The sequence below is a fragment of the Salmo trutta genome, chromosome 30, assembly GCF_901001165.1.
Source record: "Salmo trutta chromosome 30, fSalTru1.1, whole genome shotgun sequence".
Lineage (NCBI taxonomy): Eukaryota > Metazoa > Chordata > Actinopteri > Salmoniformes > Salmonidae > Salmo > Salmo trutta.
Genome location: NC_042986.1, coordinates 39,406,608 through 39,434,139, shown reverse-complemented (window position 1 = coordinate 39,434,139; position 27,532 = coordinate 39,406,608). Strand labels below are relative to the sequence as shown.

At 41.9% G+C, this 27,532-nt stretch overlaps 1 protein-coding gene across 2 annotated transcripts in view; it reads left to right on the top strand.

The window, feature by feature from the left end:
• The first annotated feature begins 233 nt into the window (after positions 1–233).
• The window catches only part of LOC115168663 (copine-5), a 158,633-nt gene continuing 131,334 nt past the window's right edge, over positions 234–27,532 (top strand). For both annotated transcript variants that reach the window (XM_029724135.1, XM_029724134.1), the window contains exons 1-2: positions 234–731; positions 27,422–27,462. In XM_029724135.1, the coding sequence (XP_029579995.1) occupies positions 622–731; positions 27,422–27,462 (151 nt within the window). In that variant the 5' untranslated portion in view covers positions 234–621. The remainder of the gene's footprint in view (positions 732–27,421; positions 27,463–27,532) is intronic.

Genomic DNA, 27,532 nt, shown 5'->3' with positions numbered 1-27,532 from the left:
GAGAAGAAATGGTAATGCTAATTATTAATTTGTGTCCGATGGTTAGCTGATGATGTTTTAATAGCCACGAGAAATCATTTAGAGCGATATAATGATCCACATCCTTAATCAATACAGTGGATTCGCATATGTGTGGCAGTCAGTCAGTTAGTCAGTCAACCAGTCATTCAGTTAGTTTGCAGTCAGGCAGTAGCCTATGTGAAAGAATTTCAGAAAGGGGTGGAGTTGTTCGTTGGGAGATTTTACTTTTTCAAACGCTCGCCAGTAGATATCACCTACTCTGCCTGAAGACAGAGAGAGAGAAGAGCACACTGTGACTTGGTTTGAACTGCACCATTATATATTAATTGGCCTACAATTACTTCGCGTTTCCATTAGATACGAGCTTTCTGTATAGTGGTGTATATCGAATGGAGAGCACTTAACAGATTTGGCTGAACTTCTGATCTCTTGTTCTCCTGTTCTCCTCTGCTCATCCACTGACGGTTGGTCCCTCTGTTCTCAGTGGAAAGCTCGCTGCGGACTCGCGCCTGGTTTAGGAGAATTGGTGAAACGCTCGAGGGAGACTTGCACCCGGTCAGGCTGAGTGAACAGGGGAGTTGTCCCGGGTCTCCCGCGCGCATGGAGGGAGACGTAATGGACAAGCTGGACAGCATGGCTGCGGTGTGTGACTTCGATCCCATTGCGGGAAAAATTCCGGCAACCAAAGTGGAGATCACAGTGTCATGCAGGTAAGCTCACTGAGCCAGCTGACTACTCTGTCTCTCTCACAGACTTTGGATAGGTCCGTTGCGCTTTGGAAAATACGGGGCAGGGCACTGCAGTTCAGCGTTCAGAAGAGTTGATAGGCTATATTTCATTGTAATGATGCAATTCGTTGCCAATTACCGTTAGATGGGTTATTCAATGAGTATTGTAACGGTCTGACATTTCGTCAAGAAGCATCTAGTTTGCTTTTCTGATGCGCAAGGAGGACAGCGGTTGGCTATAGAAACCTGCTTTCTTTGTTGTGGTTAATGTGGAAATGTCATGTCTAACTTTGAATCGATTTTCCTAATATTATGTTAATTAATAGGGTAGGGACTACTTGGGGTGGGTGCTTAAACCCTCTTCCCCAAGCGCTTGCTGCGCAACGTTTCCAGCCTGTGAATAAAACGGTCGCGTGCCACAGTTGATATCGAGTTTGTTGGCGCGGGGGTAGAAGTTCCTTTCATCAATGCTTTGGTGCCTGCAGTGAAATGTAGTGGATGAATAGCCTGCATGTAGCCGAGTCTTTTCCCCAACCAGTGACGATCACTGTGCCGCACGATAATGTTGTGGATTGGATTGGGGTGGGGTTCTTGGAAGGACAATAGAGCCGTTAAACCGATATAATTTGACCAGGTTTATTGTAAAAGCATGGGCTACTGTAGCCTAATTCGACTGTTCCTGTATTGGTTTCAGTCGTCAATTTCCATTAAGAGGTCAGGGAAGTGGAAAATAAACAGATTATCAAACAATCAAACAAAGCCTGTTAACATGTCTCTTCATGTCTCTTTGAGTCCATCTGAAGATGTCACTTAATCTGATGCAATGGTTCTACTGCTAATGTGAAGTCTGGGGATTGGTGCTACTGGAGCAGTTTTGTATTCTATCTCCCTTGCTCTCTATCTCCCTCATTTCTTTCTCTATCTCTCTCACTCTCTATCTCCCTCCTTTCTCTCTCTATCTCTCTCACTCTCTATTTCCCTCCTTTCTCTCTCTCTTTTTCTCACTCTCTATCTCCCTCCTTTCTCTCTCTATCTCTCTTGCTCTCTATCTCCCTCCCTCCTTTTTTTCTCTCTATCCACACTTCTCTCTCTGACAGAGGCCATCACATCCATGTTGTGTTGGCTATTCCTCGTTGTAATTTAAAGGACACAGCCTGCAGTTTTCTCAAGGCTGCCAATTAATGTGTTTTTCACAGAGCTATCAGAAATTAATATGATATCATCGGACCTGAAGGAGGAGAGAGTTTGATCAGGCTTTGCTTTGATGCTGCTTGTGGTCTGTTCCCTTCGAGCTGCTTACACACACACACACACACACACACACACACACACACGCACACACGCACACACGCACACACGCACACACGTACACACGTACACACGTACACACGTACACACGTACACACATACACACATACACACTTAGGAATAAATAGGAATAAGAACTTTCTATTAACTGGAGGAAATTGATATGGCTGTTTAGTACAACATCAATCATATAAAAAAAAACTGTAACCAAACATGCCCAGCTATCAAGTGCCCTCATATATTCTGAACTCAGAATAACTGCCATCCTAAATATCTGAACTCAGAATAAATGCCGTCATAAATATCTGAACTGGCAGAATAACTGCCATCATAAATATCTGACCTGGCAGAATAACTGCCATCATAAATATCTGAACTGGCAGAATAACTGCCATCATAAATATCTGAACTGGCAGAATAACTGCCATCATAAATATCTGAACTGGCAGAATAAATGCCATCATAAATATCTGAACTGGCAGAATAACTGCCATCATAAATATCTGAACTGGCAGAATAAATGCCATCATAAATATCTGAACTGGCAGAATAACTGCCATCATAAATATCTGAACTGGCAGAATAACTGCCATCATAAATATCTGAACTGGCAGAATAAATGCCATCATAAATATCTGAACTGGCAGAATAACTGCCATCATAAATATCTGAACTGGCAGAATAACTGCCATCATAAATATCTGAACTGGCAGAATAACTGCCATCATAAATATCTGAACTGGCAGAATAACTGCCATCATAAATATCTGTCAAGGCTCAGGTGAAGACCCAGATACAGACAGTTTCAAAGTAACAAAAGTTTATTACAAAAACAGAGGGGCAGGAAAATGACAGGTTAAGGGCAGGCAGAGGTCAGTAATCCAGAGCAGAGTCCGAAAGATACAGACCGGCAGGCAGGCTCAGGGTCAGGTCAGGCAGAGGTCAGTAATCCAGGGTGGTGTGAAAAGGTACAGAACGGCACGCAGGCTCAGGGTCAGGGCAGGCAGAATGGTCAAAACTGGGAAAACTAGAAAACAGGAAAAACATAAACTAACTGGCAACAGACAAACAGAGACCACAGGTATAAATACACTGGGGATGATGGTGAAGATCAGCGACACCTGGAGGGGTGTGACAATATCTGAATAACTGTCATCATAAATATCTGAGCACAGAATAACTGCCATCATAAATATCTGAAATTACATAAACTCAGCAAAAAAATAAATGTCCTCACTGTCAACTGCGTTTATTTTCAGCAAACTTATGTTTAAATATTTGTATGAACATAACAAGATTCAACAACTGAGACATAAACTGAACAAGTTCCACAGACATGTGACTAACAGAAATGGAATAATGTGTCCCTGAACAAAGGGGGGTCAAAATCTAAAGTAACAGTCAGTATCTGGTGTGGCCACTAGCTGCATTAAGTACTGCAGTGCATCTCCTCCTCATGGACTGCACCAGATTTGCCAGTTCTTGCTGTGAGATGTTACCCACTCTTACACCAAGGCACCTTCAAGTTCCCAGATATTTCTGGGGGGAATGGCCCTAGCCCTCACCCTCCGATCCAACAGGTCCCAGACGTGCTCAATGAAATTGAGATCTGGGCTCCTCGCTGGCCATGGTAGAACACTGACATTCCTGTCTTCCAGGAAATCACGCACAGAACGAGCAGTATGGCTGGTGGCATTGTCATGCTGGAGGGTCATGTCAGAATGAGCCTGCAGGAAGGGTACATGAGGGAGGAGGACATCTTCCCTGTAACACACAGCGTTGAGATGACAACAAGCTCAGTCCAATGATGCTGTGACACACCGCCCCAGACCATGACGGACCCTCCACCTCCAAATCTCCTCCGATCCCGCTCCAGAGTACAGGCCTCGGTGTAACGCTCATTCTTTCGACGATAAACGCGAATCCGACCATCACCCCTGGTGAGACAAAACTGCGACTCGTCAGTGAAGAGCACTTTTTGCCAGTCCTGTCTGGTCCAGCGATGTTGGGTTTGTGCCCATAGGCAACATTGTTGCCGGGGATGTCTGGTGAGGACCTGCCTTACAACAGGGCTAAAAGCCCTCAGTCCAGCCTCTCTCAGCCTATTGCGGACAGTCTGAGCACTGATGGAGGGATTGTGCGTTCCTGGTGTAACTCGGGCAGTTGTTGTTGCCATCCTGTACCTGTCCCGCAGGTGTGATGTTCGGATGTGCTGATCCTGTGCAGGTGTTGTTACACGTGGTCTGCCACTGCGAGGACGATCAGCTGTCCGTCCTGTCTCCCTGTAGTGCTGTCTTAGGTGTCTCACAGTATGTACATTGCAATTTATTCCCCTGGCCACATCTGCAGTCCTCATGCCTCCTTGCAGCATGCCTAAGGCATATTCACGCAGATGAGCAGGGACCCTGGGCATTTTTCTTTTGGTGTTTTTCAGTCAGTTGAAAGGCCTCTTTAGTGTCCTAAGTTTTCATAACTGACCGTAATTGCCTACCGTCTGAAAGCTGTTAGTGTCTTAACGACCGTTAAGTGGCTGACTGACTGGCTAAATGGCTGACTGACTGGCTGGCTAAATGGCTGACTGACTGGCTGGCTGACTGGCTGGCTAAATGGTTGGCTAATTGGCTGACTGACTGGCTGGCTAAATGGCTGACTGACTGGCTAAATGGCTGACTGACTGGCTGGTTAAATGACTGACTGACTGGCTGGCTAAATGGTTGGCTGACTGGCTGGCTGACTGGCTGGCTAAATGGCTGACTGGCTGGCTAAATGGCTGACTGACTGGCTAAATGGCCGACTGACTGGCTAAATGGCTGACTGGCTGGCTAAATGGCTGACTGACTGGATAAATGGCCGACTGACTGGCTGGCTAAATGGCTGACTGACTGGCTAAATGACTGACTGACTGGCTGGCTAAATGGCTGATTGACTGGCTGGCTGACTAGCAGGCTAAATGGTTGGCTATTTGGCTGACTGACTGGCTGGCTAAATGGCTGACTGACTGGCTGGCTAAATGGTTGGCGGACTGGCTGGCTAAATGGTTGGCTGACTGGCTGGCTAAATGGCTGACTGACTGGCTGGCTAAATGGCTGGCTGGCTAAATGGCTGACTGACTGGCTAAATGGCTGACTGACTGGCTGGCTGACTGGCTGACTGACTGACTGGCTGACTACAGTATATAAAGTGCAGTTCAATCACTGATAAGGCTAACTAGTTATAAAAAGGCTTGCATTATCACAGTCAGGGTCTGAGGTTTGGCTGCTGTAATAGTTCACACAGAGAGTCTCAAAGAAGCTCTGAGTGTTCTGATCTATATTATGCAGCATTCATCCACACCTGTTGCTGCTACTCATGCTGTATGTAATGGGATTCTCAATATACACATCATATCAGCTTGATGGCTCTTTGATAAATGTGTGTATTTGTGAATGTGTGTGTGTTCCTGACAAGTGTAAGCTATGCGCTTGTGTGTGTGTGTGTGTGTGTGTGTGTGTGTGTGTGTGTGTGTGTGTGTGTGTGTGTGTGTGTGTGTGTGTGTGTGTGAGTACATGCAAGCGTGTGTGTGTGTACTCTCACCCATGTTTATGCATACGTGCAGTGGTGTAAAGTACTTAAGTGAAAATACTTTAAAGTACTTCAGTGGCTTGTGAAAGTATTCACCCCCCTTTGCATTTTTCCTATTTTGTTGCCTAACCTGGAATTAAAATTGTTTTTTTTGTGGGTTTGTATCGCTTGATTTACACAACATGCCTACCACTTTGAAGATGCAAAATATTATTTATTGTGAAACAAACAAGAAATAAGACAAAAAAAGAGAACTTGAGCATGCATAACTATTCACCCCCCCCCCCCCCCCCCCCACCCCAAAGTCAATACTTTGTAGAGCCACCTTTTGCAGCAATTACAGCTGCAAGTCTCTCGGGGTATGTCTCTATAAGCTTGGCACATCGAGCCACTGGGGTTTTTGCCCATTCTTCAAGGCAAAACTGCTCCAGCTCCTTCAAGTTGGATGGGTTCCGCTGGTGTACAGCAATCTTTAAGTCATACCACAAATTCTCAATTGGATTCTGGGCTTTGACTAGGCCATTCCAAGACATTTAAATGTTTCCCCTTAAACCACTCAAGTGTTGCTTTAGCAGTATGCTTAGGGTCATTGTCCTGATGGAAGGTGAACCTCCCTCCCAGTCTCAAATCTCTGGAATACTGAACCAGGTTTCCTTCAAGAATTTCCCTGTATTTAGCACCATCCATCATTCCTTCAATTCTGACCAGTTTCCCAGTCCCTGCCAATGAAAAACATCCCCACAGCATGATGCTGCCACCACCATGCTTCACTGTGGGGCTGTTCTCGGGGTGATGAGAGGTGTTGGGTTTGCGCCAGACATAGCATTTTCCTTGATGGCCAAAAAGCTAAATTTTAGTCTCATCTGACCAGAGTACCTTCTTCTATTGTTTGGGGAGTCTCCCACATGCCCTTTGGCGAACACCAAAGGTGTTTACTTATTTTTTTCAATGGCTTTTTTTCTGGCCACTCTTCCGTAAATCCTAGCTCTGTGGAGTGTACGGCTTAAAGTGGTCCGATGGACAGATACTCCAATCTCCTCTGTGGAGCTTTGCAGCTCCTTCAGGGTTATCTTTGGTCTCTTTGTTGCCTCTCTGATTAATGCACTCCTTGCCTGGTCCCTGAGTTATGGTGGGAGGCCCTCTTTTGGCAAGTTTGTTGTGGTGCCATAATCTTTCCATTTTTTTTTATCATGGAGTTAATGGTGGTCCATGGGATGTTCAAAGTTTCAGATATTTTTTTATAACCCAACCCTGATCTGTACTTCTCCACAACTTTGTCCCTGACCTATTTTGAGAGCTCCTTGGTCTTCATGGTGCCGCTTGCTTGGTGGTGCCCCATGCTTAGTGGTGTTGCAGACTCTGGGGCCTTTCAGAACAGGTGTATATGAGATCATGTGGTTAGAGTGGTGGTTAGAGTGGTGGTGGTTAGAGCATTGGACTAGTAACTGAAAGGTTGCAAGTTAAAATCCCCGAGCTGACAAGGTACAAATCTTTCGTTCTGCCCCTGAACAAGGCTGTTAACCCACTGTTCCTAGGCCGTCATTGAAAATAAGAAATTGTTCTTAACTTACTTGCCTAGTAAAAAAAATAAAAAATGTGACACTTAGATTGCACACAGGTGGACTTTATTGAAATAAATTTAAATTACAGGTCGTAACGCAACAAAATAGGAAAAACGCCAAGGGGGATTGTGGCGGATGAATCAGAATTAGTTGGGTAACATAGATAATTAAGATGTTTTATTAGCATAATATGCTTATGTGAGATACTTGTCATTAGAATGTATCCTTTGGACTCTGGTGTCTTTCAGTTGCACTTTTCCCTTAGCTGGGGCTCAGTCACTTGGGGCCCAGAGAGGGGAGAGGTCAGACTTGTCTTTGACATATCTCTGTTGCTATGCAGAATATCAGAAAGAGAGGAGGAGGACAAAATGGAACATTGTCTTCATATGTGTCTTTACCTATTCTTAAACCATGTGAAGAGATGGCGTGATTAAGGGATACTCCTTTCTTAATGTTGAGGACAGACGTTCCGCTAGCGGAACGCCTCGCCAATATCCAATGGAAGAGCGTGGCGCGAAATACAAAAACCTCAAAAATGCAATGATTTCGATTTTTCAAACATACGACTATTTTACACCATTTTAAAGATAAGACTCTCGTTAATCTAACCACATTGTCCGATTTCAAAAAGGCTTTACAGCGAAAGCAAAACATTAGATTATGTTAGGAGAGTACACAGCCAAAAATAATCACACAGCCATTTTCCAAACAAGCATATATGTCACAAAAACCAAAAAAACACAGCTAAATGAAGCAGTAACCTTTGATGATCTTCATCAGATGACACTCCTAGGACATTATGTTATACAATACATGCATGTTTTGTTAAATCAAGTTCATATTTATATCAAAAAACAGCTTTTTACATTGGCGTGTGATGTTCAGAAATTGTATTCCCACCGAAAACTTCTGGTGAATTTACTAAATTACTCATCATAAACGTTGACAAAATACATAACAATTATTTTAAGAATTATAGATACAGAACTCCTTTATGCAATCGCTATGTCAGATTTTAAAATAGCTTTTCGGCGAAAGCACATTTTGCAATATTCTGAGTACATAGCTCAGCCATCAGGGCTAGCTATTTTGACACCCGCCATGTTCGGGGAACACTAAACTCAGAATTAGTATTAGAAAAATTGTATTACCTTTGCTGATCTTCGTCAGAATGCACTCCCAGGACTGCTACTTCCACAAGAAATGTTGTTTTTGTTACAAATAATCCATAGTTATGTCCAAATACCTCCGTTTTGTTCGTGCGTTCAGATCACTATCCAAAGGGTAACGCGCGAGCGCATTTCGAGACAAAAAAAATCAAAATGTTCCATTACCGTACTTAGAAGCATCTCAAACGCTGTTTAAAATCTATTTTTATGGTATTTTTCTCATAAAATAGCGATAATATTCCAACTGGACAATGGTGTATTCATTCAAAGAGGAAAATAAAAAATAGCGTGGTCTCATGAATGCGCATATCCAATCTCTTTGTCACCAGGCAGACCACTGAGAAACTGAGCTACTATACTCTGCCCAGAGACAGGAGACGCCTCAATCCGCTTTCTGAAGGCTTTAGAGAGCCAATGGAAGCCTTAGAAAGTGCTACGTAACCCCACAGATACTGTAGTTTTGATAGAGAATCAAAAGAAGAACTACAAATTCTCAGACAGGCCACTTCCTGCTTGGAATTTTCTCAGGTTTTTGCCTGCCATATGAGTTCTGTTATATTCACAGACACCATTCAAACAGTTTTAGAAACTTCAGAGTGTTTTCTATCCAACTCTAATTATAATATGCATATTCTCGTTTCTGGGCAAGAGTAGTAACCAGATTAAATCGGGTACGTTTTTTTCATCCGGCCGTGAAAATACTACCGCCTATCCACAATTAAGTATATGGTCCTTTTGTGAACAGTTCCTAAGATCTGTTGTTCATCATGTACGTTGAGAAGGGTGGGTCTTGGGTATAAAAGATCTTTGTACTTTTGTGTAATCACTTTGAAGGTCAAGTCCTTTTGCAAAAGCATCTTAATTATTAAAGATGTAGTTTTAAGTATAACTGACTTGTGTGTGAAGTTTGTAACTCTCCTCATTTGGTAATGCAGAAATTAGCCACCTCAGGATGAATACATTTGCAAGGCACTGTACTTAAGTAGTTTTTTGGGGATATCTGTACTTTACTATTTATATTTTTGACAACTCTTAGTTTTCCTTCACTACATTCCTAAAGAAAATATGGTACTTTTTACTCCATACATTTTCCCTGACAATCAAAAGTACTCATTACATTTTGAATGCTTAGAACGACAGGAAAATTGTCAAATTAATGTACTTATCAAGAGAACACATGGTCATCCCTACTGCCTCTGGTGGACTCACTAAACACAAATGCATCTTTTGTAAATAATGAGTGTTGGAGTGTGCCCCTGGCTATCCATACATTTAAAAAAACAAGAAAATGGTGCTGTCTATTTAACATTTGTTATTGTTTGTCACGTTCGTCGTAAGGATGGGACCAAGGCGCAGCGGGAATGTGAATACTCATCTTCTTTGTTATAAAGAAAACCAAAAATAAACACTTAATACAAAACAACACGAAAAACAGTCCTGTGAGGCACACAGCTACACATACAGAACAACTACCCACAAATCCCATGGACAAAACACCCCTATTAAATAGGACCTTCAATTAGAGGCAACGAGAAACAGCTGCCTCCAATTGAAGGTCAAATCAATAAACTAAGCATAGAAATAGACTAACATAGAACATTGCCCAACAAACCCCGAAACACACTAACCAAACACCCCTGCCACGCCCTGACCAAACTACAATAACAAACAACCCCTTTTACTGGTCAGGACGTGACATTGTTACTTTATTTAGTAAATGTTTTCTTAACACTATGTTCCTTAACTGCATGGTTGGTTAAGTGTTTGTAAGTAACCATTTCACGGTAAGGTCTGCACCTGTTTTAGTCAGTGCATGTGACAAATACATTTTGTTTAGATTGTATTAGATTAATATAAGAATTTTTTTAAGGATTTATACTTTTACTTTTGATTCTTAAGAATATTTGTATATTTCAGCAATTACATTTAGACAGCTAAAATGGCGTCGGAAGAAATGGCAGCAGTTTCCCAACCAATTGTGCTATTATGTGGTTTTTTTTGCGTTATTTGTAACTTACTTTGTACATAATGTTTCTGCAACCGTATCTTACGGCAGAAAAGAGCTTCTGGATATCAGGACAGCGATCACTCACCTCGGATTAGATTGAGATTTTTTCTACAACAAAGACGACGCACAAGACATTCTCCAAACACCCCACAGGACCGACATCCCCGTTATTTGCAAGAGGAAGCGACGCAGGTACAGAGGACAAAGAGCCAGATGCCTGGTCAGGACCCGGAAAAGGTGAGTAGGAAATCTGCCGTTACCGTCAATACTACTCGCCAACGTGCAATCATTGGACAATAAATTAGACAAGGTACGATCACGAATATCCTACCAACGGGGCATCAGAAACTGTAATATCCTATATTTCACGGAATCGTGGCTGACGACATGGATATTCAGCTAGCGGGATATAGGCTGCACCGGCAAGACAGAACAGCACACTCCGGTAAGACGAGGTGGGGGCGGGCTGTGCATATTTGTAAACAACAGCTGGTGCACGAAATATAAGGAAGTCTCTAGACTTTGCTCGCCTGAAGTAGAGTATATTGTGATAAATTGCAGGCCACACTACTTGCCTAGAGAGTTTTCAGCTACACTTTTCGTGGCTGTTTATTTACCACCACAGACAGATGCTGGCACTAAGACCGCACTCAGACAGCTGTATAAGGAAATAAGCAAACAGGAAACCACTCACCCAGAGGCGGCACTCCTAGTGGCCGGAGACTTTAATGCAGGGAAACTTAAATCAGTTCTACCAAATTTCTGTTAAATGTGTTAAATGTGCAACCAGAGGGATTTTCTTTTTAGATCACCTGTACTCTACACACAGAGATGTGTACAAACCTCTCCCTCGCCCTCCATTTGGTAAATCCGACCACAAATCTTTCCTCGTGATTCCTGCTTACAAGCTAAAATTAAAGCAGGAAGCACCAGTGACTCGGTCTATAAAAAAGTACATCACTGGGGCAAAGCTGCGTGCCATCCGGGACCTCTACACCAGGCGGTGTCAGAGGAAGGCGCTAAAAATGGTCAAAGACCCCAGCCACCCCAGTCATAAACTGTTCTCTCTACTACCGCATGGCACGCGGTACTGGAGTGCCAAGTCTAGGACAAAAAGGCTTCTCAACAGTTTTTACCCCCAAGCCATAAGACTCCTGAACAGGTTATCAAATGGCTACCCGGACTATTTGCATTGTATTCCCCCCCCCACCCCCTCGTTTTACGCTGCTGCTACTCTCTGTTTATCATATATGCATAGTCACTTTAACTATACATTCATGTACATACTACCTCAATTGGGCCGACCAACCAGTGCTTCCGCACATTGGCTAACCCGTCTATCTGCATTGTGCCCCGCCACCCACCACCCGCCAACCCCTCTTTTACGCTACTGCTACTCTCTGTTTATCATATATGCATAGTCACTTTAACCATATCTACATGTACATACTACCTCAATCAGCCTGACTAACCGGTGTCTGTATGTAGACTCGCTACTTTTATGGCCTCGCCACTGTATATAGCCTGTCTTTTTACTGTTGTTTTATTTCTTTACCTACCTATTGTTCACCTAACACCTTTTTTGCACTATTGGTTAGAGCCTGTAAGTAAGCATTTCACTGTAAGGTCTACACTTGTTGTATTCGGCGCACGTGATAAATAAACTTTGATTTGATTTGAGCTACGAGTGGTTCAGCGGTCTAAGACACTACATCTCAGTGCTAAGAGGTGTCACTACGGTCCCTGGTTCGACTCCAGGCTGAATCACATCTGGCCGTGATTGGGAGTCCCATAGAGCGGTGCACAATATGCCCAGCGTCGTCCGGGTTTGGCTGGGGGGGGTAGGCTGTCGTTGTAAATAAGAATTTGTTCTTAACTGACTTGCCTAGTTCTAAAAATACGACGTTAGACTTTTACTCAAGTAGTATTTAACTGGCTGACTTTCACTTTTACTTGACTAACTTTCTATTAAGGTATCTATACTTTTACTCAAGTATTACAATTGGGTACTTTTTCAACCACTGCAAGAGTGTGTGTGTGTACTCTCACCTGTGTTTATACATGCGAGTGTGTGAAGTAACAGCAGATGTATTTTAGACTTGCTAGTTGATCTCATCGTTCATCTTGTTGTTTATTCTCCTTCCAACCCCTCATGCATTACACAGTGAGGTTGACAGTTTCTGTGTGAAAGCCCTCAGGCCCTGTAGTTCTGTTGTCTCTCTTGTTTGTCTCGCTAGAGAAAGACTAACTTCCCCATACAAGTCAAGACTACAGGGAGAAATTCATTCATATTTTTCTTTCTTTTCACAAAGCCTTGCTTGTATAGCATCTGTGGCAGATGCTGTTGCAGCTACACTGAACCATCCACCAGCTCCATCTTTATTTCAATTGATTTCACATCCAGCTGTATAAGGATAGATTCTGAATTATATTTTGGAAAGCATATTGGGTTTACTATACAGGTCTAAGAACTCTTTTACTGTATTGATCAGAAAGACCTTAGTAACCCAACTGTTGCTTCCTATCCTAGACTATGATGGCATCCTCTATCAAAACACCCAAGAACTTTCTTTTGCGATTTAGATGTAATGTATATATCAATGTTTGCAGAGTCATTCTTGGATGCCATTATAATAAAAAATAAATAAACAATGTCTGAATCACTAAATTGACTGTCACTCCCAAACAGAAAACAACTGCTTTGGAACCACTTTCTTTTTAAATGTATAAACTTGAATGTCCTTGTATATATTAACAAGACTTACACTACTGCTTTCGAAAACAGCAGCAATGGTAAAATAAGATCTTTCGGATACAACGGCCCAACTGACTGGAATAATTGATCTATAGAAATCAGGGCACTACAAGCACACAGTCAACTTAATAAAGCCCTTTTTCAAATGTTGAGGACAAACTGTTTGTGTTTTTAACTAATAGAAACATCACCATGTGAAGATATTGATAAATATGTACAGTACCAGTCAAACGTTTGGACACAGCTACTCATTTCAGCATTTTTCTTTATTTTTACTATTTTCTACATTGTAGAATAATATCTAAGACAATAAAACTATGAAATAACACATATGGAATCATGTGGTAAGCAAAAATGTGTTAAACAAATCAAAATATATTTTATATTTGGATTCTTCAAAGTAGCCACCCATTGCCTTGATGATAGCTTTGCACAGTCTTGGCATTCTCTCAACCAGCTTCACCTGGAATGCTTTTCCAACAGTCTTGAAAGAGTTCCCACACATGCTGAGCACTTGTTGGCTGCTTTTCCTTCACTCTGCGGTCCAACTCATCCCAAACCATCTCAATTGGATTGAGGTCGGGTGATTGTGGACACTCTCTTTCTCTTTCTTGGTCATATAGCCATTACACAGCCTGGAGGTGTGTTGGGTAATTTTCCTGTTCAAAAACAAATGATAGTCATACTAAGTGCAAACCAGATGGGATGGTGTATCGCTGTGGTAGCCATGCTGGTTCTAATAAATAACTACTTCAAATAAATACATATTTTATTCTACAGTGGCTCCTCTTGAAAGTTGTTTGGTATGAAACAAAAATAACATCTTGACTCTGGAATAATCAGCATAATTTAATTGTATTAGTCAGCGCATTAACTTCATGTTTAATAGTCAGCACATTAACTTCATGTTTAATAGTCAGCACATTAACTTCATGTTTAATAGTCAGCACATTAACTTCCTGTTTAATAGTCAGCACATTAACTTCCTGTTTAATAGTCAGCACATTAACTTCATGTGTTTAATAGTCAGCACATTAACTTCATGTGTTTAATAGTCAGCACATTAACTTCATGTGTTTAATAGTCAGCACATTAACTTCATGTTTAATAGTCAGCACATTAACTTCATGTTTAATAGTCAGCACATTAACTTCATGTTTAATAGTCAGCACATTAACTTCATGTGTAATAGTCAGCACATTAACTTCATGTTTAATAGTCAGCACATTAACTTCATGTGTAATAGTCAGCACATTAACTTCATGTGTAATAGTCAGCACATTAACTTCATGTTTAATAGTCAGCACATTAACTTCCTGTGTTTAATAGTCAGCACATTAACTTCATGTGTAATAGTCAGCACATTAACTTCATGTGTAATAGTCAGCACATTAACTTCATGTTTAATAGTCAGCTTAATTGAATGTGTAATAGTCAGCACATTAACTTCATGTTTAATAGTCAGCACATTAACTTCATGTTTAATAGTCAGCACATTAACTTCATGTTTAATAGTCAGCACATTAACTTCCTGTTTAATAGTCAGCACATTAACTTCATGTGTTTAATAGTCAGCACATTAACTTCATGTTTAATAGTCAGCACATTAACTTCATGTTTAATAGTCAGCTTAATTGAATATGTAAAAGTCAGCTTAATTAAATGTGTAATAGTCATCTGAATTAAATGTGTAATAGTCAGCTGAATTTAATGTGTAATTGTCAGCGTAATTGAATGTGTAAAAGTCAACTTAATTAAATGTGTAGTAGTCAGGCTAATTGAATGTGTAACAGTCAGCTTAATTAAATGTGTAATAGTCATCTGAATTAAATGTGTAATAGTCAGCTGAATTTAATGTGTAATTGTCAGCGTAATTGAATGTGTAAAAGTCAACTTAATTAAATGTGTAATAGACAGCTTAATTGAATGTGTAAAAGTCAACTTAATTAAATGTGTAGTAGTCAGGCTAATTGAATGTGTAACAGTCAGCTTAATTGAATGTGTAATTCTAGTAACACTGTTCTTTTATGGTTTGTTTTAATGTGTATTTGCCCAATAAACTGAGGCAGAGACAAAGTGTGGGTCCCAAATGACATCCTAATCCCTCTACAGTGCATTCAGAAAGTATTCAGACCCCTTGACTTTTTCCAATTTTTCTTTCGATACAGCCTTATTCTAAAATGGATTTAAAAAATGTTTCCTTCTAAACAATCTACACACAATAGCCCGTAATGACAAAGCGAAAACAGGTTTTTAGACATTTTTGCAAATGTAAAATAAATAAATAACAGAAATACCTTATTTACATAAGTATTCAGACACTTTGCTATGAGACTCGAAATCGAGCTCAGGTGCATCCTGTTTCCATTGATCATCCTTGAGCTGTTTCTACAACTTGATTGGAGTCCACCTGTTGTATATTCAATTGATTGGACATGATCTGGAAAGGCACACACCTGTCTATATAAGGTCCCACAGTTGACAGTGCATGTCAGAGCAATAACCAAGCCATGAGGTCGAAGGAATTGTCCGTAGAGTTCCGAGACAGGATTGTGTCGAGGCAGCGATCTGGGGAAGGGTATCATAAAATGTCTGCAGCATCAACGGTTCCCAAGAGCACAGTAGCCTCCATTCTTAAATGGAAGAAGTTTGGAACCACCAAGACTCTTCCTATAGCTGGCCGCCTGGCCAAACTGAGCAAACGGGGGAGAGGAGCCTTGGTCAGGGAGGTGACCAAGAACCCGATGGTCACTCCGACAGAGCTTCAGAGTTCCTCTGTGGAGATGGGAGAACCTTCCAGAGGGACAACTATTTCTCTCGCCCACACAAACCTAGCCACCAGCCATGTCTATGGGTACACTGTATATGGAATAATAGGGTGTAATTTGTGATACATACAGAGACATGGCCAGGGGCTAGGTTTGTGTGGATGAGAGACATGGCCGGGTGTTCGGTTTGTGTGGATGAGAGACATGATCAGGGGCTAGGTTTGTGTGGATGAGAGACATAGCCAGGGGCTAGGTTTGTGTGGATGAGAGACATGGCTAGGTTTGTGTGGATGAGAGACGTGGCTGGGGGCTATAATTGTGTGGATGAGAGACATAGCCAGGGGCTAGGTTTGTGTGGATGAGAGACATGGCTAGGTTTGTGTGGATGAGAGACATGGCTAGGTTTGTCTGGATGAGAGACATGGCCGTGGGCTAGGTTTGTGTGGATGAGAGACATGGCCGTGGGCTAGGTTTGTGTGGGTGAGAGACATGGACATGGGCTAGGTTTGTGTGGGTGAGAGACATGGTCGGGGGATAGGTTTGTGTTGGTGAGAGACATGGCCATGGGCTAGGTTTGTGTGGGTGAGAGAGGAGAAGAGAAAAGAAGCATCAGCACAAGGATTGTGTGTAATTGATTTAGTAAGTCTGAGAGGCCTCAGATTGCAACACAAATTGAATTGAATTGCTTCTCTGCTCCACTCTGCTCTTCTCTGATGCTCTGACTGTACCCCTACAGGCAGAGAGAGAGAGAGAGATAAAGAGAGGGAGGGAGGGAGAAGGATAGAGAGAGGTAGGGAGGGATGGATGGAGAGAGACATTCAGTGCCAAGACAGCGAGAGAAGAGAGAGAGAGCCGACATAGCTTCCTGTTTGAAAGAACCTGCACTCTGAGCACCCCAACCCTAAAATGAGAGCAGGGAAAATGCAGTTGTTGAGACTGGATTGGTCTGTTTATGTCACTGCCTTGCTGTCTGTCTCCTCTCCTCTCCCAGTGAGAGAGACAGCACTGCACGAATACAGTGCAGTCATAGAGGTGTTAAACCAAGAGATGTTTCAGCGATTTCTATTGGAGAAGCTTAGGAGTAGTGTCCGTACATCCAGTTGGTGTTTCTATTGGAGCGGTCTATATTCAGTCTCTTTGGCACTGAGGGTTAGACAGTTAACAAATGGAATGAGGGAGGTGCTTTGTGAGGTCATCAGTTCAGGTGGTTAGCTCTGTAAGTACGTTGTTTTGTATCGAGTTGTCAGTTAAACATCTTGTTAGTTGAGGATCTTGTTAGTTGAGCGTCTTTGTTGAATTATTAATGGTTTTGTTTCCTGTATGTGGTTTGTTTTGTTGCGTCAGGAATAATAATCACAGTAGTGTCCTACCTATCTTGAATCCAGCAGGATGTTTTCTCTCTGTGTTTCTCAGCCAGTAGAGCAGAGCCTTGGAGTTCTGTCCTGTGTAATGGTGTAAAATGACCTAAGGGAAACAGGGATTTTAAGAAATGCGACTTCAGATCACCACTTGACAGTAACACTGCCTTGTCTCTGTTGTGTTGCCGCCTTTCTGCAAGAGAGATGGAGCAAAAACAGTACTGACAAAATGTCACCAACCCCCTGAAGGTTAAAAGCTTGGATTTTTCTTATTTGTCAATTTTGTCTACATGTCCTTTTTACTCCTTGGAAAGATCAAACCCCACGACGAATCATTCATTGTTACTATGGAGGTGGTAGGTCTATTTTATCTACAGTCCTCTCAGTCCAGATTGAGTGGCCCCCAACCCCCATGCCTTCTTTTGACCCCAACCCCATGCCCTCTGCTGTCCCCCAACCCCCATGCCCTCTGCTGTCCCCCAACCCCCATTCCCTCTGCTGTCCCCCAACCCCCATGCCCTCTGCTGTCCCATCCCATCCCCCAGCCTTATGCATGACCTCTGGGTCCCATCCCGCAGTCTTATGCATGACCTCTGAATCCCATCCCCCAGCCTTATGCATGACCTCTGGGTCCCATCCCCCAGCCTTATGCATGACCTCTGGGTCCCATCCCCCAGCCTTATGCATGACCTCTGGGTCCCATCCCGCAGTCTTATGCATGACCTTTGGATCCCATCCCCCAGCCTTATGCATGACCTCTGGATCCCATCCCCCAGCCTTATGCATGACCTCTGGGTCCCATCCCCCAGCCTTATGCATGACCTCTGGGTCCCATCCCGCAGTCTTATGCATGACCTCTGGATCCCATCCCCCAGCCTTATGCATGACCTCTGGGTCCCATCCCCCAGCCTTATGCATGACCTCTAGGTCCCATCCCGCAGTCTTATGCATGACCTCTGTCATGTTTGTGATATGTCTATGTCATGTCACGTTTATGTCACTCCAATGTCACTCCACTTGCATGGTTTCATTTACAAGTTAACAGGGGGTGCTGGGGTTTCTCATAAGAAATTGGGGTACCCCCATTATACACACCAGAATCATGCAGGGCACCACCACACACCTTACATCAAGAGTCAATATGTTCTTTACAGATAATCTAATAACACTATACACCCCACAATAATAGTAAACAAACAAAAGGTTAGGTTTTCGGGTTAAGGTTAGGGGTTAGGGAAAATATAATTTTGAATGGGACTAAATTGCGTGTCCCCGCAAGGTTGCACACGTGCACTTCACAGTTATACTAGAGTTACTAAAGAGACAACCATAGGCTCCACCAAACTCAGATCTATCAGATTGGTTCTGTTTATAATGGGGGAACATAGGGGTTATACTATAGAGACAGCCATAGGCTCCCCCAAACTCAGATCTATCAGATTGGTTCTGCTTATAATGGGGGAATGTAGGGGTTATACTATAGAAACAGCCATAGGCTCCACCAAACTCACATCTATCAAATTGGTTCTGTTTTTAATGGGGGAATATAGGGGCTATATTATAGAGACAGCCATAGGCTCCACCAAACTCAAATATACCCATCAACTTAGGTTGCCTCCAAAATGGCACTATATAGGAAATAGGATGCAGTTTGAGACTCAGTGATGATGCTTGGGTAGACAGTGAAAAAAAATGACAGTGAATTTAGTACATAGAAATGAGTAGGGATTATTGCTGGGAGTTCTGGAGATTTTCAACAATTCTTGGAAGAGCATCCTTGAACAAATTTACAAATGAGCTAAACTACAATATAGCATGCAGGAGGATTGCTGACTATTTATCCCAAAATGTAATTGAGGGTAAGAGTAGGAAGGCCTGAGGTTGTGAAATGAGCCAGACAACCGCCAACTCCTTCTCTCCATTCTTGACTTTTTTGACCCTGTGTTGTCTGGCCATGGAAATGATTGTATAGAAAAGCTTTTTCGTGTGCCTTCTGGCTTTAAAATCCTCTTCCTGCCTAACAGTCCAGCTGACCCCACGGTCCTGATTCTGAGCAGAGCAGGTTAGAGGCTGTAGGAGAGAATGGAGATATACAGCACTAGAACATCTCTCTCCTGTAACTTCTGTTGGACCAATGAGAGAAGAGATAGACTCAGCAGTAGCATCACATACAGAGTTAGCAGATTTTATTTCAAACGTGCTGTTGTAGGTGCCAATTATACTTCAAACAGGCTCTTGGAGGTGCCAATTATACTTCAGACAGGCTCTTGGAGGTGCCAATTATATTTCAAACAGGCTCTTGGAGGTGCCACTTATACTTCAGACAGGCTCTTGGAGGTGCCAATTATACTTCAGACAGGCTCTTGGAGGTGCCAATTATACTTCGAACAGGCACATGGAGGTGCCACTTATACTTCAAACAGGCTCTTGGAGGTGCCAATTATACTTCTGACAACTCCAGGGCCTCATTATCAAACCCTGCAAAGGGAAGAATTATTTAACCCACTGATGTGATCCACCTTCATTTACATAAAGAAACCCATAGACTATGGTCACCAGCTAAATAAACAGGTAACTTTATCTGGAGATTTTGCTGATATCTTGTTGTTGAACTCAGGGCTCTAAAGATATTCTCTGGGATTTACCTGGTTAAATACGGGATGAATATAATTTGAAGTCATGTTTATGACACATTCATAAAGTGTCATAAGGATGTCCTGAGGATCTTACTATATGAATGAACTGGTGTTTTTAAACAACATATTTTCCAAATTAGTGTCTGGGATGTTTGACTGAGTCCTTCGTTTTCCCAACATATCTGGTTTCAGAGGCAGACATTTTGGTGAATATTGTCTATGAGTTGTGTATGTTATATTTTTTATTATTTTATTTATTTAACCTTTATTTAAGTAGGCAGAGGACAGAGTGGACATAGAGTTTTGCAAGGTTGTGCTTATTGGCAAGCTATCCAGCCACAGATATTTTTCAATGGGATACTGCTTAGGCAGCATGCTCATAGGCTGTTTTCTAAATGGCAACTCTATACCATACATAGTGCACTATTTTTGACCAGGGCCCATACGTAGTGCACTATCTGGGGAATAGGATAGCATTTGGTACACACCCATAGTAGTCTGAGAGAGCATTTCTCTCACACATTTGATATGCTGCAGCAGAGAGCCACATAGAGAAATCACAGGGGCTCTATGTACTGTACCTGTAATAGACTTTAGATCACATCCTATCACTGCATTCCATATTAATCAGATAAACCACGCATATCCAATGACACAGTGATCAATGATGAATAAATAAACCTAACAGCGTTAGAGATGATTAGACAAAGAATATGACTTTATTGATTTAATCAGACAATCTTCAGAGTTCCCTGGCAGGTTATTTAATGGTTGTTTTGTTTTGATCATGTGGTATCAGATATCAATACCAAACAGACAGTCCTCCTGCTCATCGTAACATAGAATATTGGAAGTTTCAATAATTACATGAACCGGCTTTATTCAATGTGCCTAATGCAACGTAATGAACTTGGTGTGTTTGATTTAGGCAACATGATAAAGAGGAATACTTTGAACATTGATGTTATAGCAATATTATATTCATATATGATCAGAAATCATACGGTAGCCTATCTATAATATATGGCATTCACCTAATACGAGAGAGAGAGAGAGAGAGAGAGAGAGAGAGAGAGAGAGAGAGAGAGAGAGAGAGAGAGAGAGAGAGAGAGAGAGAGAGAGAGAGAGAGAGAGATGAACAACTACGAAAAAACAACCAAGAATAACAGGTCATAACTTCGGCAGCTCTGTCACATGCTGGGTATGTACATAGTCAATGGTAGGCTTCAAGGGGACTCTTACGGTAGGTACAACTATAGCTCATCTCTTGGCAGTAGTACTGTAGACTACTTTATCACTGACCTCAACCCAGAGTCTCTCAGAGTGTTCACAGGCAGATCACAACAAAATCACAGCCTACCTGAACAGAGCAATACTCAAGTCAAATCAAATCAAATTTTAATTGGCACATACACATAATTTGCAGATGTTAATGCGAGTGTAGCGAAATGCTTGTGCTTCTAGTTCCGACCATGCAGTAATATCTAACAAGTAATCTAACCTAACAATTTCACAACTACCAATTTCACAACTACCTTATGTATATAAAAATATATGAATGAGCGATGGCCGAACGGCATAGGCAAGATGCAGTAGATGGTATAGAGTACAGTATATACATATGAGATGAGTAATGTAGGGTATGTAAACATTATATAAAGTGGCATTGTATAAAGTGGCTAGTGATACATAATATTACATAAATTTTTTCATTATTAAAGGGGCTAGAGATGAGTAAGTATGTTGGCAGCAGGCACTCAATGTTAGTGATGGCTGTTTAACAGTCTGATGGCCTTGAGATAGAAGCTGTTTTCCAGTCTCTCGGTCCCAACTTTGATGCACCTGTACTGACCTCGCCTTCTGGATGACAGCGGGGTGAACAGGCAGTGGCTTGTGTGGTTGTTGTCCTTGATGATCTTTTTGGCCTTCCTGTGACATCGGGTGGTGTAGGTGTCCTGGAGGGCAGGTAGTTTGCCCCCGGTGATGCGTTGTGCAGACCTCACTACCCTCTGGTGAGCCTTACGGTTGTGGGCGGAGCAGTTGCCGTACCAGGCGGTGATAGAGCCCGACAGGATGCTCTCGATTGTGCATCTGTAAAAGTTTGTGAGTGTTTTTGGTGACAAGACGAATTTCTTCAGCCTCCTGAGGTTGAAGAGGCGATGTTGAGCCTTCTTCACAACGCTGTCTGTGTGGACGGACCATTTCAGTTTGTCCATGATGTATACGCCGAGGAACTTAAAACTTTCCACCTTCTCCACTACTGTCCCGTCGATATAGAAAAGGGGGGCGGTAAGCAAATTGGAGTGGGTCTAGGGTGTCAGGTAGGGTGGAGGTGATATGGCCCTTGACTAGTCTCTCAAAGCACTTCATGATGACGAAAGTGATCATGAGGCAGTGATCATGAAGCATCATGATGCATCAAAGCCAAACAAACTGCATACTATTAAGAAATGCTATAAATGGAAGGAAAGTAGTGTAGAAACCTACCAGAAAACAATTAGCCAACAAAAAAATTCAAAACCTTTTAGACAACTTCCTGAACAAAAGTTTAATTGCAATAGCAAAGGTCTAAACTTGGCAGTAGAAAGCCTAAATAGTATATTTGACCTTTCAGCTTCCCTATCAAATCTAAACACCTCAACTAGACAACAATGACAAATGGTTTGATGAAGAATGCAAAAACCGAAGAAAATAACTGAAGAACATACCTGACCAAAAACACAGCAACCCAGAAAAGTCTACGCCTTCACTATGGTGAAACACCAAAACAGTACAGAAATACACTAAGACAAAATAAGGGACAGCACATCAGAAACCAGCTTAATGTAATTTCAGAATCCATAGAATCTAACCACTTCTGGGATAATTCGAACGCACTTGACAAACAACAAGATGAAGAGCCATTTATCCAAAATAGAGACGTATAGATAAACCACTTCTCCAATCTTTTTGGCTCTATAACAAAGAACAAACAGTAAAAACATATAGAGTACATGATCAATTACAAATCTTAGAATCAGCTATTAAAGACTACCAGAAACCACTGGATTCTCCAATTACATTGAATGAACTACAGAACAAAATACAAACCCTTCAAATCAAAATGTCCTGTGGTGTTGATTGTATCTAAACTAAATTATAAAATATACAGACCACTAATTTCAACTGACCATACTTAAACTCTTTAACATCATCCTCAGCTTTGGCATTTTCCCTAATACTTGGAACCAAGGACTGATCACCCCATATTTGACCACAATAACTACCGTGGGATATACATCAACAACAACCTTTGTAAAATCCTCTGCATTTCAATTAACAGCAGGCTCCTACATTTCCTCAGTGAAAACATGTCCTGAGCAAATGTCTAATTGGCCTTTTACCAAATTACCGTACCACGTATTCACCCTGCACACACTTATTGACAAACAAACAAAACAAAAGCAAAGTATTCTCATGCTTTGTCTATTTCAAAAAAGCTTTTGACTCAAAAAAAGAAATAAAAATTGCGATATGTAACTGTATCGATTTTCCACCCATCACTACAGTATATAGGGAATAGGGTGCTATTTGTGATGTAGCCTATGTGTACATTAATTAAGAGTTTCTTTCCAAAACGCCATAGCCACCAATTTTTCACAGTTGTGTTTTTCCATCAGAAGGGATTGCTTTATAGGTACCTTCATTGTGTGTAAAATATTACTGTTCTGAGATTTTTCATTCGTAGATTTTAGATGTGGGTGAAAGTTAACTTTTTTTTGTTGCTAAATGCTACTGTTGCAGTTGGAAGTTTACATACACTTAGGTTGGAGTCATTAAAACTCATTTTTCAACCACTCCACAAATTTCTTGTTAACAAACTATAGTTTTGACAAGTCGGTTAGGACATCTACTTTGTGCATGGCGCAAGTCATTTTTCCAACAATTGTTTACAGACAGATTATTTCACTTATCATTCACTGTATCACAATTCCAGTGGGTCAGAAGTTTACATACACTAAGTTGACTGTGGCTTTAAAAAGCTTAGAAAATTCCAGAAAATTATGTCATGGCTTTAGAAGCTTCTGATAGGCTAATTGACATCGTTTGAGTCAATTGGAGGTGTACCTGTGGATGTATTTCAAGGTCTACCTTCAAACTCAGTGCCTCTTTGCTTGACATCATGGGAAAATCAAAAGAAATCAGCCAAGACCTTAGAAAAAAAACTGTAGACTTCCACTAGGTTCACCTCCACAGGTTCATCCTTGGGAGCAATTTCCAAATTCCTGAAGGTACCACGTTCATCTGTACAAACAATAGTACGCAAGTATAAACACCATGGGACCACACAGCCGTCATACTGCTCAGGAAGGAGACGCGTTCTGTCTTCTAGAGATGAACGTATTTTGGTGTGAAAAGTGAAAATCAATCCCAGAACAACAGCAAAGAAGATGCTGAAGGAAACAGGTACAAAATAATCTATATCCACAGTAAAACGAGTCCTATATCGACATAACCTGAAAGGCTGCTGAGCAAGGAAGAAGCCACTGCTCCAAAACCGCCATAAAAAAGCCAGACTACGGTTTGCAACTGCACATGGGAACAAAGATCATACTTTTTGGAGAAATGTCCTCTCGTCTGATGAAACAAAAATAGAACTGTTTGGCCATAATGACCATTGTTATGTTTGGAACAAAAAGGGGATGCTTGCAAGCCGAAGAACTCCATCCCAACCGTGAAGCACGGGGTTGGCAGCATCATGTTGTGGGGGTGCTTTGCTGCAGGAGGGACTGGTGCACTTCACAAAATAGATGGCATCATGAGTCAGGAAAAGTATGTGGATATATTGAAGCAACATCTCAAGACATCAGTCAGGAAGTTAAAGCTTGGTCGGAAATGGGTCTTCCAAATGGACAATGACCCCAAGCATACTTCCAATGTTGCGGCAAAATGGCTTAAGGACAGCAAAGTCAAGGTATTGGAGTGGCTATCCCAAAGCCCTGACCTCAATCCTATAGAAAATGTGTGGGCAGAACTGAAAAAGGAGGCATACAAACCTGACTCAGTTGCACCAGCTCCGTGAGGAGGCATGGACCCAAATTCACCCAACTTATTGTTGGAAGCTTGTGGAAGGCTACCCGAAACATTTGACCCAAGTTAAACATTTTAAAGGCAATGCTACCAAGTACTAATTGAGTGTATGTAAACTTCTGACCCACTGGGAATGTGATGAAAGAAATTAAAGCTGAAATAAATCATTCTCTCCGCTGTTATTTGGATTTCACGTTCTTAAAATATAGTGGTGATCCTATCTGGCCTAAGACAGGGAATTTTTACTAGGATTAAATGTCAGGGATTGTGAAAAACTGAGTTTAAATGTATTTGGCTAAGGTGTATGTAAACGTCCTACTTCAACTGTATATGCAACTATGGAACTCTCCTATTAGACACCCACCCAGACTAGCTCAATAACATTAAACCCCAACCCCCACCCAGACTAGCTCAATAACATTAAACCCCAACCCCCACCCAGACTGGCTCAATAACATTAAACCCCAACCCCCCCACCCAGACTGGCTCAATAACGTTAAACCCCAACCCCCACCCAGACTGGCTCAATAACGTTAAACCCCACCCAGACTGGCTCAATAACATTAACCCCCACCCAGACTGGCTCAATAACGTTAAACCCCACCCAGACTGGCTCAATAACATTAACCCCCACCCAGACTGGCTCAATAACATGAACCCCCACCCAGAGTGGCTCAATAACATGAACCCCAACCCCCACCCAGACTGGCTCAATAACATTAACCCCCACCCAGACTGGCTCAATAACATTCATTAACACAGTGACAGGTGGAAATGTCATACTTTAGCTCTGCTATAAAGTTCCGAACATTCCATTTAGACAGACAGGGTGATGGACAAGGTGACAGACAAGCTAATTGGTTTAGCTTAATGGAAGACAGAACAGAGCAGAGCCAGGTGGATGTGATGAGGTGTGTGTGTGTGTGTGTGTGTGTGTGTGTGTGTGTGTGTGTGTGTGTGTGTGTGTGTGTGTGTGTGTGTGTGTGTGTGTGTGTGCGTGCGTGCGTGCGTGCGTGTGTGTGTGTTGTGTGCGTGTATGGTGTGGGTTTGACATGGATGGCTTTGTTCTCTCTAATGATAATTACAATGACAATGTTCTAACTGTAGTCATGTCAGTTGCAGACACTTCCCCTTACATCTCAGTAATGGATGACTTTATATTAAACTGCCCCCCCAGATGTAGGGATTGGATGGGTATTGTTATACTGTGCTGCTTGTGAGTTATTTATTGACTGTAATATTCTATAACAGGACATCAAAGGCAGGTCTGATGCAGTAGTAAATATTGAAATTCTGGTGAGACTGCTTTTTTTGTGTCCCAGATGGCGACCTACAGTACTGTATCACCTATCTAGTGCACTACAAAATGGGTCCTGATCAAAAGTAATGAGCTAAATAGGGAATAGGGTGTAATTTGGGATTCTCTAGTCTCCACAGTTGGAGAAGTGTCACATGGATTTAGAAGAGAGAGAGAAAAAAATGCCACTGAATTCGAAAAGTTGAAAATATATTTCCGTAACTGGGGACATAATTTCCTGTTCGTGTCCTCTCCAGTAGGATGGAAGATGTTCAGAGAGGGAGGGCTAAAAAGCATTTTATTGGCATAATTCCAAATAGACACAGTATGTAGACTGGCCGTGTTGATCGCTTTAGTTGGACAGTAATGACTGTGGTTCTTCTGGTGTGACTCCTATTGTGGCTGTGTGCTGTGGTATGCTACGGTTACTCACCCTGCCTTCACCCTCTCTGGTTTCCTGGGGCCCGCACTCCAGATTTACCAGGTCACAAAGGGTGGAGGCACAACACTCTGCAGTGCTAGCTGCCAGCCCCATTATCACTGAGGCAAACAAACTAGGACCAGGCACACAATCTTCCTTAAAACAACAACCTACTGCAATGTCCATCATGCTCTGCTCTCTGATTTCTCAGATCTGGCTCATTTTTCCCCTTAAGTGGTGCACAAGGTTTTCAATGGACTCTTCTGCCTCCATACAGTGTCCCCAGTGTCCTGGGAGCTAGCTGGAGATGTACTGGTTAATTTACATGGACTGTACATTGACAGTGAAAACACAAGGCCATCGGGATATGTTGGTTTGTTGGATGGTGGTGCACCATCTGACTGTAAATAACTTTATAAATAATGTTACAAATTGGAGGATTTATATGGAGACATTTTGATGAAGCAGTGTAATGCAATGTGTTTTAAAGAGAGGGACGTTGTAATCTAGACTATACACTAAACATCTTAAAAGTCGTTGTATGTGTTTGAGTTGAGTTGAGTGGGATTGTTGGCATATTATTTCAATACATACACAGCCAAAACAGTACACAGTCCAAACATGTATTGTATCTTCTATATCTTGGTGGCTATGAGCTCTCTTTTTACCTCCTTATGAACTCTTATGACCTCCTTATGAACTCTTATGACCTCACTCCCCTTCATGAAAATTAAATCAGATTAATCTCTTCTATTTCAGGGATCTATTAGACAGAGACACATTCTCCAAATCTGATCCATGTAAGTACTTTACAGTTATCATCTTACATGTATCACAATCACCATTTTTTTCAATTACAGAAGAATTACT